Source organism: Zea mays, chromosome 9 (genome assembly GCF_902167145.1).
Source record: "Zea mays cultivar B73 chromosome 9, Zm-B73-REFERENCE-NAM-5.0, whole genome shotgun sequence".
NCBI classification, from domain to species: domain Eukaryota; kingdom Viridiplantae; phylum Streptophyta; class Magnoliopsida; order Poales; family Poaceae; genus Zea; species Zea mays.
In genome coordinates, this window is record NC_050104.1 from 128,632,946 (window position 1) to 128,650,887 (window position 17,942).

The 17,942-nt window shown below is 43.9% G+C and overlaps 1 protein-coding gene and 1 pseudogene across 4 annotated transcripts; one reads left to right on the forward strand and one right to left on the reverse strand.

Moving 5' to 3' along the window:
- Window positions 1-379: 379 nt before the first annotated feature.
- On the forward strand, window positions 380-8,649 carry LOC100275113 (uncharacterized). 2 transcript variants are annotated; one of them, XM_035962166.1, is made up of 4 exons: window positions 380-1,084; window positions 7,285-7,350; window positions 7,423-7,503; window positions 8,265-8,649. In XM_035962166.1, exons 1-4 carry the CDS (start codon window positions 806-808, stop codon window positions 8,313-8,315), a joined length of 477 nt encoding a protein of 158 aa, XP_035818059.1. In that variant the 5' UTR covers window positions 380-805; the 3' UTR covers window positions 8,316-8,649. The 2 variants fall into 2 exon arrangements, with proteins under 2 accessions (XP_035818059.1, NP_001144135.1); NM_001150663.2 differs by having other exon boundaries at window positions 707-1,084; window positions 7,285-7,503; window positions 8,265-8,630.
- A 4,069-nt stretch (window positions 8,650-12,718) lies between these two features.
- Window positions 12,719-15,386, reverse strand: LOC100382703 (uncharacterized; annotated as a pseudogene). Of its 2 annotated transcripts, NR_169030.1 has the most exons (3): window positions 15,087-15,386; window positions 14,924-14,987; window positions 12,719-13,031 (listed from the first exon to the last, which is right to left on the reverse strand). The product of NR_169030.1 is annotated as an uncharacterized protein, transcript variant 2 (transcript). The 2 variants fall into 2 exon arrangements; NR_169029.1 differs by lacking the exon at window positions 14,924-14,987 and having other exon boundaries at window positions 12,769-13,031; window positions 15,087-15,347.
- Between the last annotated feature and the right edge of the window lie 2,556 nt (window positions 15,387-17,942).

A 17,942-nucleotide genomic window follows, 5' to 3' on the forward strand; every position in this document is an offset into this window, starting at 1 on the left:
TCTACCGTACTCCACGTTTTCAGAAATGTGTTGAGGGGATTGGTATGAGAAGACTTAAGTGCTTGCAAGGATAAGGGGGAGTAATTCTCCATGATATTTGACCTATTTTGATCCATCATATTACACTCTTTTCTTTGTATGAGTTTTGCCTTGTTAAGGTTTTCTCATCCAAAGTATTTAACGAGGTAATATCAACTAAGCTATATGCTTCATCATTGATTTTTCCCCACAGTGGTTTTTATGCATGATGATTACAAGCATATTTTTCTTTTGGATTTCAAGTGAGATTCTCCCATTATCCAAAAGATATTGTGTACTCCTTATTTTTCCCACAGGATTTTTGAGGAGATGGATATATTGGAAGACAACTTACAGATGATCAAATAGACTTGGATTGATCAAGGGGAGTGTTACAAAATATTATGTACAAAGTGATCAATCCTCTCTGACAGTTTTCTCACAAAAGACATGTCCCTTGGGAGACACTACATCCATTGTATATAAGAGATCATATCTGCAATAAAGTGGACAACCGTTACTTCACTTTCTCCCTTCTCTCTATCTCATTACCGCTGAGTATTACAACAGTTCAGAGTCTAACCGATGTCGTTGGGTTTCCACTCACGAGTGCAGGCGCAGCGCTGCTGCTCGTGGTGAGCTGGTGGTATGCCACCGGAACTAGGCGGGGCCCACGGTGCCAACCTCACTAAGTGCAGCTGCTAATTACAAAAAGGCAGCTCACCACGCCCACGGATCCTCTCTCACCTGCAGTCCCGCTCCCCACCCCGCCACCACCGACGCTGGGATGAAGGCCGTGCCAGCCGACAGCGCCGCGCCCCCGGTGCCGATGCCGATGCCGATGCCGGCGACCAAGATCACCATTCCCGTTTCCGCGGTGGGCGGCACGGAGGCGGCGCTCCTCGGGAAGGGGCGGTACAAGGTCTGGGCCTTGGCCGCCATCGCGCTCCTCGCGCTCTGGTCCATGTCCGCCGCCTCCGTCTCACTCCGCTGGTCCTCCTCGGGTGACCTCGCCTCCGTCTACGGGGACCTGGACGTCCCGCTCGCCGACGACCTCGATTCCCTTGTACGCATACTGACTTGTACCTTTGCCTGACCGCTTCCCTCGGGCCTCGGGAGATATCCCTGCCTGTTTTCTTCTTCTTCTGTTTGACAACTATTTGTGTGACGGGCTTGGTTGAGTTGTAGATTCCTAAAAATCTGATTCGAGAAAGCTGCTGTGAGCTGAAAAAACTAAAATTTGTTTAGCTATCAACTATAGACTCTATAAAGTATGATAATTTATAACATGGATGTCATGAATCTGGATGGTATGAGTTGATTCTGAATTGAACTTTGAAATAGAAGAATCTATAGTTTTTTAGGAATTAATTATGTTGTTGTACTTGTTTGGTTGAGATTTCAGATTTTCGGCAGGAAATCTGATTCAGGAAGCTGAATCAAACACACTACTCTCCTATAGGCTGGAGTTTGTGTGAAAAAATCAGCCTTTTCGTCCTTCCTCAGGGTCAGGGTTACCCAACAGATATGGGGGAAAAGGTCTGTTGCATTGATCTCTTTGTAATCGTGTCAAATGAACACGTATCTCATTTAGATGCATGTAGGTAGTTTGTTTTAGTAACAAATCATGCAATTTTTGCGTAGAATCGCGGGTGAGCTGGAGACTGCCCAATCTCACGCAGTGACCGCATTTTGTCAGGAAAGAACCACCGCAGCAGATTTGCTGTGCATGTCGCACTGGGCGTTCCGGAAATAACGGCGCACCGTGCAGCGATCTGTTGCGGTGGGGAACACGGGGGAATCCCTCTATAAAAGGAACAAGGATTGCATTGGTGCTGATTGCACGCATTTGCAGAGAAATTTCTCGTGTCTTCTCTATACTCTCGTTCCTGAGTTTCCAGCGTCCGCGGTCACCACCGGCCGGCGTCGCGGACTCGCCGCCGTCGATCTTCGACGGTTGGTTCCAACACGTGGTATCAAAGCCGAGGGGAGAGGTATACGGTGGATCCAGTGGTCCATCGAGAGAGACAGTGAACCGAGGAAGAGATCCCAAGCTTCGCCGCCAAATCACCGTCGGCCGCCATGGGCGACACATCCACCAAGTCTACCGTGAAGGAGAGTTCCATCATGTGGCCGATGCTCACGAGCGACAACTACACCGAGTGGGCCATGTTGATGCAGTGCAATTACGAAGCGCTTGAAATCTGGGAAGTGATCACCCCAGGTGACAAGCCGAAGCGGGCACAAGATCGACAGGCCATGAGTGTGCTCCTGCGCTCGGTCCCGAAGGAGATGTGGCAGACGTTGGGGAGGAAGAACACGGTGAAAGAGGCATGGGAAGCTGTGAAGACGATGCGTGTGGGCGCGGATCGCGTCAAGGAGGTTAATGCCCAAAGACTCCTGAAAGATTTTGAGAACATTCAGTTCAAGGAGGGAGAGTCTGTCGACGATTTCGGCATGAGAATTACCAATCTGGTTGGAAATCTCAAGATTTTGGGCGAGACGATCGACGATTTCCGGGTCGTGAAGAAGTTTCTGCGCGTGGCGCCATCACGGTTCTCACAGATTGTGGTGTCCATCGAGATGTTCGTCGACCTCAAGACCCTGACAGTTGAAGAGCTGGTCGGTCGGTTGAGGGCGGTGGAAGAGCGTTTTGATGACAAGATCGATCAGATCGTGGACAAGGCAGGGCGGCTGCTGCTGGCCGAGGAAGTTTGGCTGGAGAAGCACAAGCATCGTTTTCACCCCGGCAACAAGGCTGGAGGAAGCGGTGGCGGCGGTGTCTCCTCCAAGGGCAAGGCAATAGCGCGCTCTGACGGCGGCGCCTCGGGTCAGATAAGACTGACATCCATGGGGACGCCAAGAAGGAAAGGCCGATGCCGAAATTGTGGCATCTACGGTCACTGGGCGGAGGACTGCAAACGCCCGAAGAAGGAGAAGAAGGAGGTGGCGCAGCCGGAGGCGAACGTGGTCATCGGCGGCGGTGACCACTCTGGCGCTTTGATGGTGGCAACATGCGACATCGAACAGGAGCCGTCCCAGGTTCATCTCACTGAGAAGGTAACACCTGTGCTTGTTCCTGATGGCGTGTGGGTTTTGGATACCGGCGCTAGTAATCATATGACAGGGAACAGATCAGTACTGTCACAGCTGAATGAGAGTGTTAAAGGCTCAGTAAGGTTTGGGGATGGCTCTAAGGTTAGAATCCAGGGCATGGGTTCAGTGGTGATTCAAGATCGCCAAAAGGGTCACAAGGTCCTCACTGATGTGTATTTCATCCCTGAACTGAAAAGTAACATTGTTAGTTTGGGACAGCTGGAAGAAAAGGGGTTCAAATATGTTGGGGAGAATGGGAGATTGTGTGTGTATGATCAGGAGAAAACACTGCTATTCTCTGCACCTAGAGTTGGGAACAGATTGTACCTAGCTAAGTTTGGGTTAGACTCACCAGTTTGTCTGCAAGCTCAAGTTGATGATGTTTCCTGGAGGTGGCATGCTAGATTTGGGCATTTGCATTTCAAAGCCCTGAGTGATCTAAAATCCAAAAACATGGTCACTGGTTTGCCAACAGTAACAAGGGTAGAGAAAGTGTGTGATGGGTGTGCTCTTGGGAAGCTACACAGATCTCCATTTCCAAAAATGTCCAGCTATAGGGCAGAAAAGGGCTTAGAACTTGTGCATGCAGATTTGTGTGGGCATATCTCTCCAAAGTCTCTGGGGGGAGCATCCTATTTTTTGCTGGTAGTTGATGATCACAGCAGATATATGTGGGTGGAATTGCTGAAGAGCAAGGATCAGGCTCTGGAATATTTTAAGAAAATAAAGAACAGGGCTGAGGTTGAATGTGATGGCAAGTTGAAGGCATTGAGAACAGATCGGGGGGGGGAGAGTTCAATTCCAATCTATTCTCAATTTTCTGCAGTGAAGGTGGGATAAAGCATTACACTACTACTCCCTATACTCCCCAACAGAATGGGGTGGTAGAAAGGAGAAATCAGAGTGTAGTTGAGATGGCCAGATGCTTATTGAAGACAATGGCACTACCTTCTGATTTCTGGGGCGAAGCTATATGTACTGCAGTGTATGTGTTGAACAGGTACCCTACAAAGAGCCTGAACAACATGACCCCATATGAAGCTTGGCATGGAAGAAAACCCAACGTGAAGCACATGAGGATTTTTGGGTGTGTTGCATATGTGAAGTTGGTTGGACCTGGTCTGACAAAGCTATCTGACAGATCAGCCAAGATGATTTTCATCGGCTATGAAAGTGGAACCAAGGGCTATAGATTTTTTAATCCTGCTACTGGCAAGCTAGTGGTTGGGAGAGATGCCATATTTGATGAAAATGTGTCATGGGACTGGGCCAATGCAGCAGGCAACACAGATCAGCTGTCAGGAGAGTTTATTGTTCATTATGAAGATTCTGACAGTAACCCTACAATAGGAGATCCTGAACCCACAGAACAGTCAGCTGAAGATGCAGTTTCAGAAGATCAAGGGGGTGCTGCTGATTATGATCAAGCTGCACCTGGCACACCTGTCACACCACAGTCGAGTGTTGCACAAGGGCATGTTTTTGTCACACCACCGAGCCAGGATTCAGCTTTTTCTGATCAAGGGCCACATAGATACAGGCTAATGTCAGAACTGTTGGATACAACTGATGAAGTGCAGGACTATGAGTATAGTGGTATGTGTTTACTGGCAGCAGATGAACCTGCTAGTGTTGAAGCAGCTCTTGAAGAAGGTTGTTGGAGGGATGCAATGATAGCTGAACTGAAGTCTATAGAACAGAACAAGACTTGGGCTTATGCTGATTTGCCCAAGGAGCATAAGGCTATAGGCCTTAAATGGGTGTTTAAGGTGAAGAAAGATCCATCTGGCAAGATTGTCAAACACAAAGCTAGATTGGTGGTGAAAGGATATGCTCAAGTTCAGGGAGTTGACTATGATGAGGTGTTTGCTCCAGTTGCAAGGATGGAAACAGTTAGGCTGTTGTTGGCTCTTGCAGCACAGGGTGAATGGCAGGTGCATCATATGGATGTAAAGTCGGCTTTCTTGAATGGCAATCTGGAAGAAGAGGTGTATGTTCACCCACCGCCTGGATTCTCTGATCCCAAACATTCAGGGAAGGTTCTGAGACTCAAGAAAGCATTGTATGGCCTCAAACAGGCCCCCCGAGCCTGGAATGCAAGACTTGATCAAGAGTTGAAGTTTTTGGGTTTCAATAGGAGTGTTGAAGAGCATGCTGTGTACAGAAGAGGTACAGGCAACTCTCTGATCCTAGTTGGAGTCTATGTTGATGACCTGATCATCTGTGGGCCAGACAGCAAGAACATTGTTGTATTTAAGCAGCAGATGAAGAAAAGTTTCGATATGAGTGACCTTGGGCTGTTGACCTACTATTTGGGTCTAGAGGTGAAGCAGAAGCCAGGAGAAATCACTGTGTGTCAGAGTGCTTATGCTGAAAAGATTGTTGAGATCTCAGGAATGAAAGGTTGTAACCCTGCTGACACACCAATGGAACAGCATATCAAGCTGTTGCCGGGCAAGCCAGAGCTGGTAGCTAATGCAACAAAGTACAGGAGCCTAGTTGGGAGTTTGAGATATCTGGTGAACTCAAGGCCTGATCTAGCTTATTCTGTGGGCATGATTAGCAGATTCATGGAGACACCGAACTCAGAACATTGGGGGGCAATGAAGAGAATCATTAGATATGTTGCAGGTACCACCAAGCTTGGTTGCAAGTATGTCAAAGGAGCACTTTCAGACTTGGTTGGGTTCACTGACAGTGATCACGCAGGTGATCTGGAGAAGAGGAAGAGTACATCAGGGGTGTTGTTCTTCTATGGTGGCAATGCAGTTTCTTGGAGTTCACAGAAGCAAAAGGTGGTGTCTTTATCATCCTGTGAATCTGAGTACATAGCTGCAGCTACAGGAGCCTGTCAGGGAGTGTGGCTTAGCAGATTGGTGGCAGACCTAACCTGTAGTGACGTGAAGAAGTTCAAGCTGTTCATCGACAACAGGTCTGCCGAGGAGCTGAGTAAGAATCCAGTGTTTCATGAGAGATCGAAGCACATAGATACCAGGTACCACTACATCAGGGAATGTGTGGCTGATGGGGTGCTGGAGGTGCAGCATGTAAGCACTGAAGATCAGCTCGCCGACATACTGACAAAACCACTTGCAAGGATTCGCTTTGCAGAGATGCGGAGGCAGCTAGGGGTGGTTAACATTTGACAGATTAAGGGGGTGAAATGTTGCATTGATCTCTTTGTAATCGTGTCAAATGAACACGTATCTCATTTAGATGCATGTAGGTAGTTTGTTTTAGTAACAAATCATGCAATTTTTGCGTAGAATCGCGGGTGAGCTGGAGACTGCCCAATCTCACGCCGTGACCGCATTTTGTCAGGAAAGAACCACCGCAGCAGATTTGCCGTGCATGTCGCACTGGGCGTTCCGGAAATAACGGCGCACCGTGCAGCGATCTGTTGCGGTGGGGAACACGGGGGAATCCCTCTATAAAAGGAACAAGGATTGCATTGGTGCTGATTGCACGCATTTGCAGAGAAATTTCTCGTGTCTTCTCTATACTCTCGTTCCTGAGTTTCCAGCGTCCGCGGTCACCACCGGCCGGCGTCGCGGACTCGCCGCCGTCGATCTTCGACGGTTGGTTCCAACAAGGTCGGGTGAAACTGAATAATTGGTTTAGCCTGTGGTTAGGTAGTTTCAGATCGATGTGTGGAGAATTTTGCAATCGCTTGGCCTTGGTGAGTTTGCTTATCGGACCATCCGTGAGAAAACACACACAAAACGATGTACAGTACCGAGTATTAGGTGCCGTTTGGTTCACGAATTGTAACGTAAATGGTAATGATTCACGCTCGAGTGACAGCGGTAATAAGTTTGAATAAGCCGGTATTCATTTTCAGTGTGGTATCTGATTACGGTTAGACTTAAACAAATATGGTTTAACGTTGTGTGTTACCCATTATGTTACAATTATGTGAACCAAAATAACACCTTAGATTTACTGGTCATATTGTACTGCGGGCAAAACACCTAGCCTACCATATTCAGATTTCGTATTTGGTCTGAATTCAATTCACTAGTCCAGTACCACGTTTCAAAATTGTTAAAATGGTTGAATGGTTGGTTACCTGATTCACTATTGTCTTGTCTAGCATAAAGCACGAAAAGGAATACTTCAGTGCTGTATTTCTATGCGTGGATGCTTATGCTTGTCTTACAATATGACCAGGAGATGGAGGAGAGGGAGAAATTAGTGGGACGAATGTGGGACATGTACACACGGACCAGTGATGAGGTACGGCTTCCACGGTTCTGGCAGGAGGCGTTTGAGGCTGCATACGAGGAACTTGCTGGTGATGATGTGCAGGTCCGTGATGCAGCTATCTCTGAGATTGCCCGAATGTCAGCCCACAAACTTGAGCTCGAGCAGACATTGAATGAGAATGAGGTACGCCCAAAACCTGTATCTCACCTCAATTGCTTCCAAATGCCTTATGTTTTAAGTAAACTACTATGCATTCTGTGGTTTCCCTTATTTCGTGAGAGTGACACTTCTTACCATGTCAACTCATCCCACTTCAGACCAAATATTGTTATGAAGGCAAGGCATGCATTTGTATCCCATTTTTAGAGCAATGGTCCGAATTCAATATGACGCCTGAGGCCTGACAACATAGGATGTTTGGTTTCAGCTAATGGACTGGCCTCAGCAGAACCATCATGAGCATAATGACTGATGGAACTAACGACTTAAAACATAGAATTCACAACCTTCCAAAAACAACATGTGGGGGGTACCAATTATTATGCTTTGATTGTAATGCGGTGCAAGTTTCTGCTTACCTCCAAATCGCTTCTCTCCTTTAATGTGAATTATTTTGGTACAGCACCATCAGCATTTTTTGGTGAAACTGATAGCGTTGTCGTGAATTGTTCGGTTTGCACATTGTCTTGTACCCATGCTCTGTCTTGTATAGTTTCATAAACAATCCATCTATCTTTGACCAGCCTACCTGATGAAGTACAGAATATACATGACATATCAGATGCTCAATCTACACCAGAACGTGGATACTTTGCACAGACCCTAGGCCCCTAACTGATCTGGTTTATTCTTGAGACTCAACAACTGTGCGCTAATAAAACTGGCTATGCACGATAATAAGGGTTTATCAACACGACTTTCTTATCTCCAGTGACCTTGTGCAGGAAGAGAATGCCGCGAGCAACAGTGGTGGCAGGTCAAAGGCGAGTCAGTAGTTCCACAGATATCTGTGGCCTGAGGACCTGAAGACTGATTGCTGATAAAATCGCCAGGAGGTGCATTTGGGGGGTTTTTGAAGTGTGTTCTGGTGAAATTATGAAACTGGATGTTCACTGGATCTGTAGTTGTACCAGGTAGATCAACAAGGTGCGTTTATGGCGCACTGTGTAACAGTAGCTATGCCTATGAAGCTGCACAATTTAGTGACAGCAGTGCGTATGAATCGGATTGCTATGATGTGACCATGGTCTCAGTCATGTTCAAGATGCTATTGTACTATTCTCTGCTAATAACTAAACAGCTTAGCTCAAGGACCGGTGGCTTGGATTCTGATTCCATTCACTACCCACAGATTTCCACGTCCACGGCCAGGTAGGTTTGACCAGCTCAGACCTGTGTTCGGTTTACTGCAGTAGCTGTGGTATGATTTTACTACCCACAGATTCCATTTGTATCCCATTTGTTATGACTTATAAAAGTGTGACATGATGCTTTAGTTATACGAAGATGTGGTGAAGAGTTTGAAAACACAGGGGTAAAGTTGTCATACCGCCCGCCACATTCCAAATTCCAGTTCCTCCTCATCCCTTGCTTTGTTTTGGGGAAATTTAACTATTTGCCATCATTACGGATGTCAACTCTCCAAAAAATCACTTTTACGATTATCTTAACACATTTGCCATTTTTTTTTAAAAGATGGTAAATAAGGGCATGTTTGGTTTAAGAAACTGGTTTATAAAAACTGAGTTGTTTCAAAGTTAACAATTTATATGGTAATGCAGTTTTAAAATAATGTAGTTTTGAGATACCATAATTTACAATTTGTAATGACACAAATACTACGATATTACTTACCACAATAAAACCATAATATTGCTCAATACCGAGATCTGTTTGGTCATATTGAAAAAACAAAGTATATGTAGAGAGAAGACATGAAAACTAAGGTCCTAAGTGGATTTTCGAAAACTCCAAAAATACCATCGAGGTTTTAAGTAAACCATGGTATTAAAAACTGTGTTTTATCTTCATCAACCAAACTTAACATCTTTTGACTTTCAATACCATAATATTGTTTCAAAAATACAAAAATACTACACTTCCAAACAATAGGATCTAAGTAATATTACAGTTTATTACCCTAGTTAATCAAAGGAGGGTATTTGTGTCATGGACTGCAAGAGGAGTGCGAGATCTGCACCGTCAAGAGGTTGTCTTGATCGTCTCCCTCCGCCGTTTCTGTTACGTAGTATGAACGGAAGAGAAGACCCGCAAGGCATCTCGTCTCGGCACGCATGCGTCGACGATGGCTGGCTCTCATGCGTGCCTGCACTGCATGCGCCATTGTCTAGCAGTAGCAGCCGCGCCGCGTGCTTCCTTTCACGTGAAATCGGTTCCGTTTCTACTACCTCGCCTCGCCGTCCGCTAGCGGGCTCTCCGTCCATCGTCCAGCCCACGGTGTGTGTGCGCCAGGCGGCCCCCCCTCATCATCACGCCATCCGGCAGACCATCTCACTCCCAGCCTTCTCTTTTCTCTATATATACAACTAAAGGACTCGTCATCTCTCTTCCTCTCCCTCGTCTCGTCTTTCCTGCGTGCACAACAGGATCCTTCGCCTTGCTACTGTTCGGCGCTTCCACTGCACAACAGGTTTGATCCATCGGTCACCCTGGTTTAGTTTATGAGATTGTGTGATGGGTCTTTTGCTTGAATCGATTTTGTGGGTGTTAATTACATATAGGCACATGTTCATGTACTTGTGCAGTATTTTCTACAGCTAGGAAGGAGCCAGAGCGCCCATGGACATGACCTCCAACACCAGCAACAGCGCTGCAGCAGCATCATCGGCTCCCCACAACCACCAGCCGGTAACTTTCGATGATCACCTCCTTGTTTGATTTGATCCGCTCTTTTCTACAGGCTACTTCTCTTCCATATACGTCCAGATCGATCCATGCTTAGCTTGCGCTTCGTTCTCTTCTCTTCAATCGCCGACATCCCTAATAAGTTTGTTTCTTGCTCTTGATACGATTGCTACTTTATTTGCTATAGTAGCAGGAGTGCATATATATCATGCATATCCTACATATTCAGGAGTATTTATTTAGCTATTAGCTGCTAGGATATATTAAGGCCAGTAGTGTACATACGTGTGTAACACTGTTATATATGTGTGCAACAAGCACGTACTGGACTGGATCCAAAATGCATGCGTGAATCAGCTGGTGGCCGCCTACCAAACTGATTCGAAGATTCCTCTAGTTTTGTTTTCTTCATTCCAGCTTTTGGATTTGGCCGCAGTCGTCTAGAACACGCATCATCAATTAACAAGTACCTAGAATTTAATTTATTTAAACAAGGTTGCCACTTAATTTTTTGGGATGCATGGTGGAGAAGGTGAACAAGGGTCCGCTGGGAAGCACCATAGTTTCAAAGAAACTGGTTTATTTAGGCTGTCTCCAGCAACGTACTTTAAATTTTGTCCTCTAAAAGATATTCTCTGTCTACAACACTCTCTAAAAAATTCCGTCCTCTATATCTAGACTTTCTCCAGCAATATTCTCTAAATTCCGTCCTCTGTATCCCATTTTCCATATTTTCACTAATATTATTAACCACAAATTTCTACCTAGTTATTTTCAATGTATTTCTAACTGAAATAAAAAAAGGAGAAAATGCCTTTTTCCCCTTTTCTCCTTCCCCAACGCTACAGATGGTGTGCATGCTCATCCTGATGTTTCTCATTCCCCAACGTTATAGATGGTGTGCATGTTCATCCTGCTGGTGATCTGTTGCTCGCTCCGCTTCATCTCGTTGGTGGCTGCGCGCGCTTGGGTTCCTCACCGGCAGCCATGCGCGCTCCTCCTCCACGTTGGCACCTGCACACTCTTCTCCATGTCGATGACTGTGTTGTCTCCTTCTCGCCGGTGGCCGCATGTGCTCCTGCTTCTTGCGGTGGCGCTCTGCTCCACGTTGGTTGTATGCTCTCCTCATCGGCGGCCGCACGACCTCCTTCTCCTTCCGGTGATTTGGCGCGTGTGGCCTCCACCTCGTGATCTGGCGCACGTTCCTTCTCGGCAACGGTGGCCGCTGTGATATCGGATGCACAGGAAGACGCTAAATGTAGCGGCCAAAGGACACCCTCTAGATGAAATAGCGGTCGTTGTTGGGCGCCTTCAGGACGAGTGAAGACGCTAAATATAGAGGACAGAACCATATGCAGATCCTTGTTGGAGGCAGTCTTATGTGGGAAAAAAATAGATGTATGTGTTTGGAACTTGATTTCTATTTTTTTTCATACATATAACGATAAGTCTACCCTTAATCTATTTTAAAATTAATTGATTCAATTATCCCCTTTACTTTCTTTGCTACCAATTTTAAATATAGATCAAACTCATATTTTTATTCAAATTTTTTAAATAATAATTAAACATTTAAATCGTACAGGGTAAGCATCGAGGAGATCTTATGCATAGGCCTAAGATCAATGGCAATCACTGTAATTTTTACCGAACCAACTAAGGGTAGTGCGATTCATGGACAAAAAACTGGTTTTAGTTAGGTAAGGCTGGCTTATTGATTTCTTAGAAATTGGGAATCCGGTTTCTAGATATTAAAGCATAAAATGGACTCTTTAGAAACACCTCAGCTTCTATAAACCATGCAGTCTTCATATCCGAGAAGTAACGGCGATCCGAATCGATTAATACCCAGCTGGGGATCTCCAACCACACGACATATGTAGCACTTAACCCTTGCATATGTCAACTCGCCCACGGGTTTCTCAAGACCAAAACAGGTTCACGCGACCCGAGAGCACAGTACTCCACCGTCCAGCCATTGGCCTGGTTGGTACACGTTACTCTCGCCATGGTGCCCGCCATGTTTCCGAGAGTACATCACCCCACCTTCCAGCCGTTGGCCTGGTTGGTACACGTTACTCTCGCCATGGTGCCCGCCATGTTTCCGAGAGTACAGCACCCCACCTTCCAGTCTCTTGCCACGGAGGGTACAAGCTACTCTCGCCATCTCTCCACTCCCAGTGCGTGCGAGCTGTTCTGGTATTGGTCCGACCGAGGCTAAGCTTACCCATGATGAGGCATGTGGCCAGTTAAAGGGTCCTAGATCAGCAGGCCAACAATCGGAACGGTCCTTAATCGACACAGACGGGCGACCTTTCCTGCTCAACGTCTGGTCTCATTTTAGTTAAACCATTTCCCAATCCTTGGTACCTGACAGAGGTACTTTTTCTGGATGTTGAATCCATCATGGCCATATGGATTCACCATCCCAATTTCTTTTTCACAACAATTTCCCATATCCCGTGTAACACATCATCTTTTTAAAAGAAACAACTTTTAATTATCTAAGCAGGGCTAAGCATCTTTAGTTCTCTTTTATAAACAGGAATCAAGGAATAGTAATCAAATTCCAAGGAATGGCATTGCATCAATTGTTTCATCACTCAACTCCTATCACCTAATGCAACATATAAGTGATAAAAGTTTTATAACAACAAGGAGGTAGCAAATGCACCGGGGCTTGCCTGGGATAAACACTAAGTCAGTGTTGTTAGATGATACTCGCTTGGCGAGCACCTCCCATTCCAGTACGATCAGATCATTCAGCTTTGGGTTCATTCATCAATCCCACTTTGAGATTATTCCAGTTGTTGTTGTCCTCCACAATACGTGATCAATGAACGTACCTATGTGATATGCAAGATGCACATGAATGAGCACGAGTATGAATAGCACGAGCTAGATAATGCTACTCGAAGTAGGTTAAGCACTTAAAGCAAGACATTTCAACTTTACTTAGATGCTTTTGACTTTACACAAACATGACCTTTAAGTCAAATGGACCTAAACCAATCATCTAGTAACATGTTTTACTTGGGTTCTATATTCTACTAGGATTAAGAATTCATCGAAAAACTAATAACCTTAGGTTCCTCACTAACAGACATCTAGAATAAAATATGGATAGAAGCAATCTATTGACTGTCTAAACCACCATGTCCAAATGACTTGAATCATACAATAGCTAAGACATCACAATTGTGAGCTAGTAGGCAAAGCATCCATCACATACATATTCACTCAAACAACTAAATCATCACAGTAACCTCGACACCACTTCCCTGCAAAATATTCAAAATACTAACTTACCACTCTACACATAATTGGCATTTCAACCTAAACTCCTCATTCACATCTAGTATCACATAGATTTCATAATTTACTTGGATTAGACTTATTGGTGCTACTTGATCCCAGATACTCGAAATGGAAAACAATAACCATTCATGACTTATTAATGCCCGTGATTACATAGAAGACAATACTTCCTAAGACAAGGCATCAATGTCACTAATTCAAATGCACTCACCAAAGTATTTATTTTCCTTCTTAAAATGCTAAAGTCTAAGGCAAGCATTAAGAAAGAAAAGAACAACCCTATGCAACTACAAGACTTCATTAACCAAGACAAGAACTAACCAAATCTAAGTATCCACACAAAAGAAACTCCAAGTAATCATTATAATACTTGCTGATTTTGGACAGCAAAACAGCAGCTATTTGTTTACCTCATAACTCACAAAATATCCATCCAAAAATAGTAAACTAGGACTTTCTGGAAATATTATGAAGTCCTCTATAACTTTTGTATTACCATCACAACAAGATTCGACCTTTAGAAAGGTCAAACGGCGCTAAACATAAATTATGTCCAGATTTGGACAGAATTCGACTACTTACTTCAAAAATTCATAACTTGAGTTTCAGGTATCCAAATCAGGTGATCCTAGACTTTTTAGAAAGCTAGTAGAATTGTCTACAATTCATTTATAAACATCACAGGTCAATTCTATACATACCAAAGTCAAAAGACAGGGGAAAGGCTCTGCTGCCCAAATTTGGACAGATTCAGAGATCCTAACTCAAATAGCTGTAACTTAATTTATAGATCACTAAAAAGGGTGATCCAAAATTTGTGGGAAAGCTTAAGGAAAGTACTACAGTTCTCCTATAATTACTAATGACTGATTCTCAGTTTAACTCAGCCAAATAATCCAATTTTCGAAACCTGTACAGAATTTGGACAGATTCTGAAACTGGACTTGGAAAAATCATAACTCCTAAACTACTAGTCCTATGGTCATGAAATTTTTACACAAGTAAGATAAAGAAGTGATCTACAACTTTCCTATATAACATTTCTACAGAAAACATGGTTTACTTTATTGAACTACCTGCTTACTAAAACTGGACATACAGTCCCAAACAGCAAGCATTCCATTTCGCTCCTATTTGGTTTCTATAATTTTCAGGTGTTTAATACTTCAAATATTCTAACACCTTATTATTGTTCAGAGCTAAAACCTTCTACTTCATCACCCAAACAGTAGCAAAGGATCCGACGATAATCAACACAAAGGATTTGCTAAACACAAGGGAATCATTGACCTATCCACACCTATGCAATACACATCTTGAACCAAATGATAAGCACAAGGAAACGACTGACTAACAATTTTATCTGGCCCCAAAACTTCGCAATAACAACAAGCATCAATTTATTCATTTCATCAAACACCTGGTGATCGTCGTGATAGAGCTTTCCTTTCCCACCAAACTCTAGAATCTTTCTTTTCGCCACACTTGCACACAAATACACATAACCTCATATCAACATACGCTAACAAAATCTGCTCGCACTAGAAAATTAGTGAAATAAAAAGAAAGGAGTTAGGAATCACCATGTCTAATCACGACGACGACACCGGGGCTGCGGACAGTGGGGAAAAGCAGAGGGTATGGCCGGTGAGGTTGGTGTGCTGCGTCCTGTGGCCAGCCTCCATGCCGAGCCGAGCTTGGGGAGGAGATGGGGGAAGGGCTAGGCGAGGTCGACCATGGGGTTGAGGGCGACCATGGGAAGGAAACCCCTGCACACAGATTAGAAAGGAGGCGTCCATGGGGGAACTGCAGGGCAGCCGACGAGCACATCGTGGAAGGATAAGGGATAGGAGTTGAGCGGTGAGAAGGATAAGAAATCAGATATTTCTTCTCCCATTGTTTACAAAATCATAAGCACGTATCAGTTTCTATGGTTTGGGAAGAGTTCAAATGAGCCACCCCAAAATGTATTTGGGACCCCTATTTCGCTTTTCAGATTATGAAACCGAGCCACAAACTGATTAGCAATTATTTGGTTCAGTTCTAATTACTTTGGTCCACTTAAATTTTAAATAATGACAAGACCTGTGAACAGTGGCTCCTTGAGAATTCCAGGAGCTACGTACGTGAGGATAGGCCATGGATGGTAGCTGGATAAGGCCGATGGAATAGATAATAGAAATGGGATTTTCCATTTTTTTTGTTATAACTTATGGATAAATATGATGCTCGGATTAAGGTTTAACATAGGCATAAATGGATTGGACCAAAAGGAGATTGACTTCAGTATTTAGACGATGCTCATTTTGGTAGACGTTCAAAAAAATCAAATAAAATTTTTACTAGATATTTATACCCGCACGTTTGGATCTGGGTGAGATACGATCGGATCGCTCCACAACATCGGTCATGCTATTTAAAAATTGTGTTTGATATGATTTAAGATCAGATAATTTCATATGTAACTCGACTCCTAATCTCCCTGTCGAGGATAATTTGCTAGAAACCAAACATGATTATAAATCCTCGGACGTGATCTCTCAGCTGACGAGAGGAGACATAATTATTTTGCACCAAAAACTTTAGTTGTCGAGATCCACTTAATTTGTCTGGGACAAGAATCACAAGAGTGGGTCGAGATTCCAAATTCATATTCTCTTAATCCATGAATTTTAAACAGACAAAAGATTCAACATTTCGCGAAATAAATACGCGAGATCGATACAACATCGAAATTGTGATCCTTTCAAAATCGACGTCACGCAACGTTCACGTGGGCGAGAGGTTGTGCGCTGTCCAGGCGTCGGTTAGCACCAGCCACGCGCCACGATGCCAGGCCACAGAGAGACACGTGCAACGCAAGCGTGAAATAATTTGAAACAAAGTTTAGGAACCAGATCCGATTTCAAGAATTTAGAGTTTGGGCAAGACGTCGATGGCTCAACCCAAACAATATTGGATTCAATGTTTCGAAATATTACTCAAGTCTGAATTTTGCAAAATAAATTAGGACAATTTAGACAGATGGAGACAGATACGATATCAAAATTGTGATAGACGAAGATGATTAAAATTTAGTGTCCATTTTATTCACCGCTATCACGTGTTAAAGTCCGCACTCGTGGTCGAGCAGGCACTCGTGGTCGAGCAGACGATAAACACCTGGGGTGTTACATTCGCCGCCAAGATCTTTCCAATAAAAACGATATGCACTGCATATAAGAATAGCATTGTGAGATTAAGAATACATTTGTTAAGTTGTAATAAGTACAAGTGTGCAATAATAATCATACTTCTCTAAAATCTTCAAGAAGTCATTATACGTAGCCTTTTCCATTCTCAGTGAGTCGAAGACCACGACTTTACCATCCTTTGGCTAGATCATGATACAAATGTAGTGCTCACTATATAGACATAGACGAAAACACATGTTAATATCACGATTGCCATAATTTATAGTTCAAAATTAAACCATGTCGATAACTTACTTAAAGTGGTGCGGAGCTATTATTAAGTCCTTGCCATGTTGTACATGATTATACATGGCTCGTCCAATGTATGCCGCCATTACCTTCATTTTCTTTCTCTGATTCTGTTTGACGGCTTTCTCAAATTCAGCATCGTCCAAGTCTTTGTATTCTTCTCCTTGCCTCCGAGCAACTACTTTGTAGCGAGCTTGGGATATCATCAACGGGTCAAGAAACCCTGTCTTAAGTTGTTTCTTCTTATCATCCATGTATTGCATCCTACGTGTAATAGTGTTAATCGTTAGACTCTCGTTTATGTGTGCGTGTACAAAACTAACAAATATGAAAGTTTAGAGGTACTTACAAGCAAAAGAGGGTTAAGTAGTTGGTTTCCATCCTTTGTCGGTGGTACAACGACCAGAGATCGTCAAAGAATAAATGCCGCACAGGATTTATATGATCATTGCTCCAAAATGCATCTTCTGGCACAACAAATGTGAATTCCTCGAGTTTGTATTTGTTGCTAGCCACCATGTACCACTCATGCATTCTAATCTCCGGAGTCGACAACTTAGAAAGTTGCACCGTCGTTAAGAACGGCCTCCCATTCACAAATTTAGGAGGAACATCCTCCTTCTTGTATACCGAGATATTGGTTTTAAGACGTAATGATTCTCGAGTATGAATCATTCCATCTTCTTCCCATACTTCGAAATTGTCTATTTGGGTCGACCGTGTGCCTACTCCATGAGATGCTGATACCGCTTTTGATTGATTAGTCATAACTCTCTGCAATTTATGCAGGTAGCGTGCCACTGATTCTGACGGTTTCTTGACATCGTCAGTGGCGATTCGCTTATGAATTTTCTTTGAAATAGTTGGCCCTTCAACATTGGTGCCAACCTTTGGTTCCTTTTTGATGTTGACGTCGACATTCTGAGGAACAATTTTGTCTACGTCCCCCTCATCGAG

What these genes read in the sequence shown, in the direction of transcription:
- LOC100275113 (NM_001150663.2), top strand. Translation starts at nt 806, where the DNA reads ATGAAGGCCGTGCCAGCCGACAGCGCCGCGCCCCCGGTGCCGATGCCG. An exon ending in CCGACGACCTCGATTCCCTT is followed by an intron (nt 1,085 to 7,284) that starts GTACGCATACTG and finishes CAATATGACCAG; the next exon opens with GAGATGGAGGAGAGGGAGAA. An exon ending in AGACATTGAATGAGAATGAG is followed by an intron (nt 7,504 to 8,264) that starts GTACGCCCAAAA and finishes GACCTTGTGCAG; the next exon opens with GAAGAGAATGCCGCGAGCAA.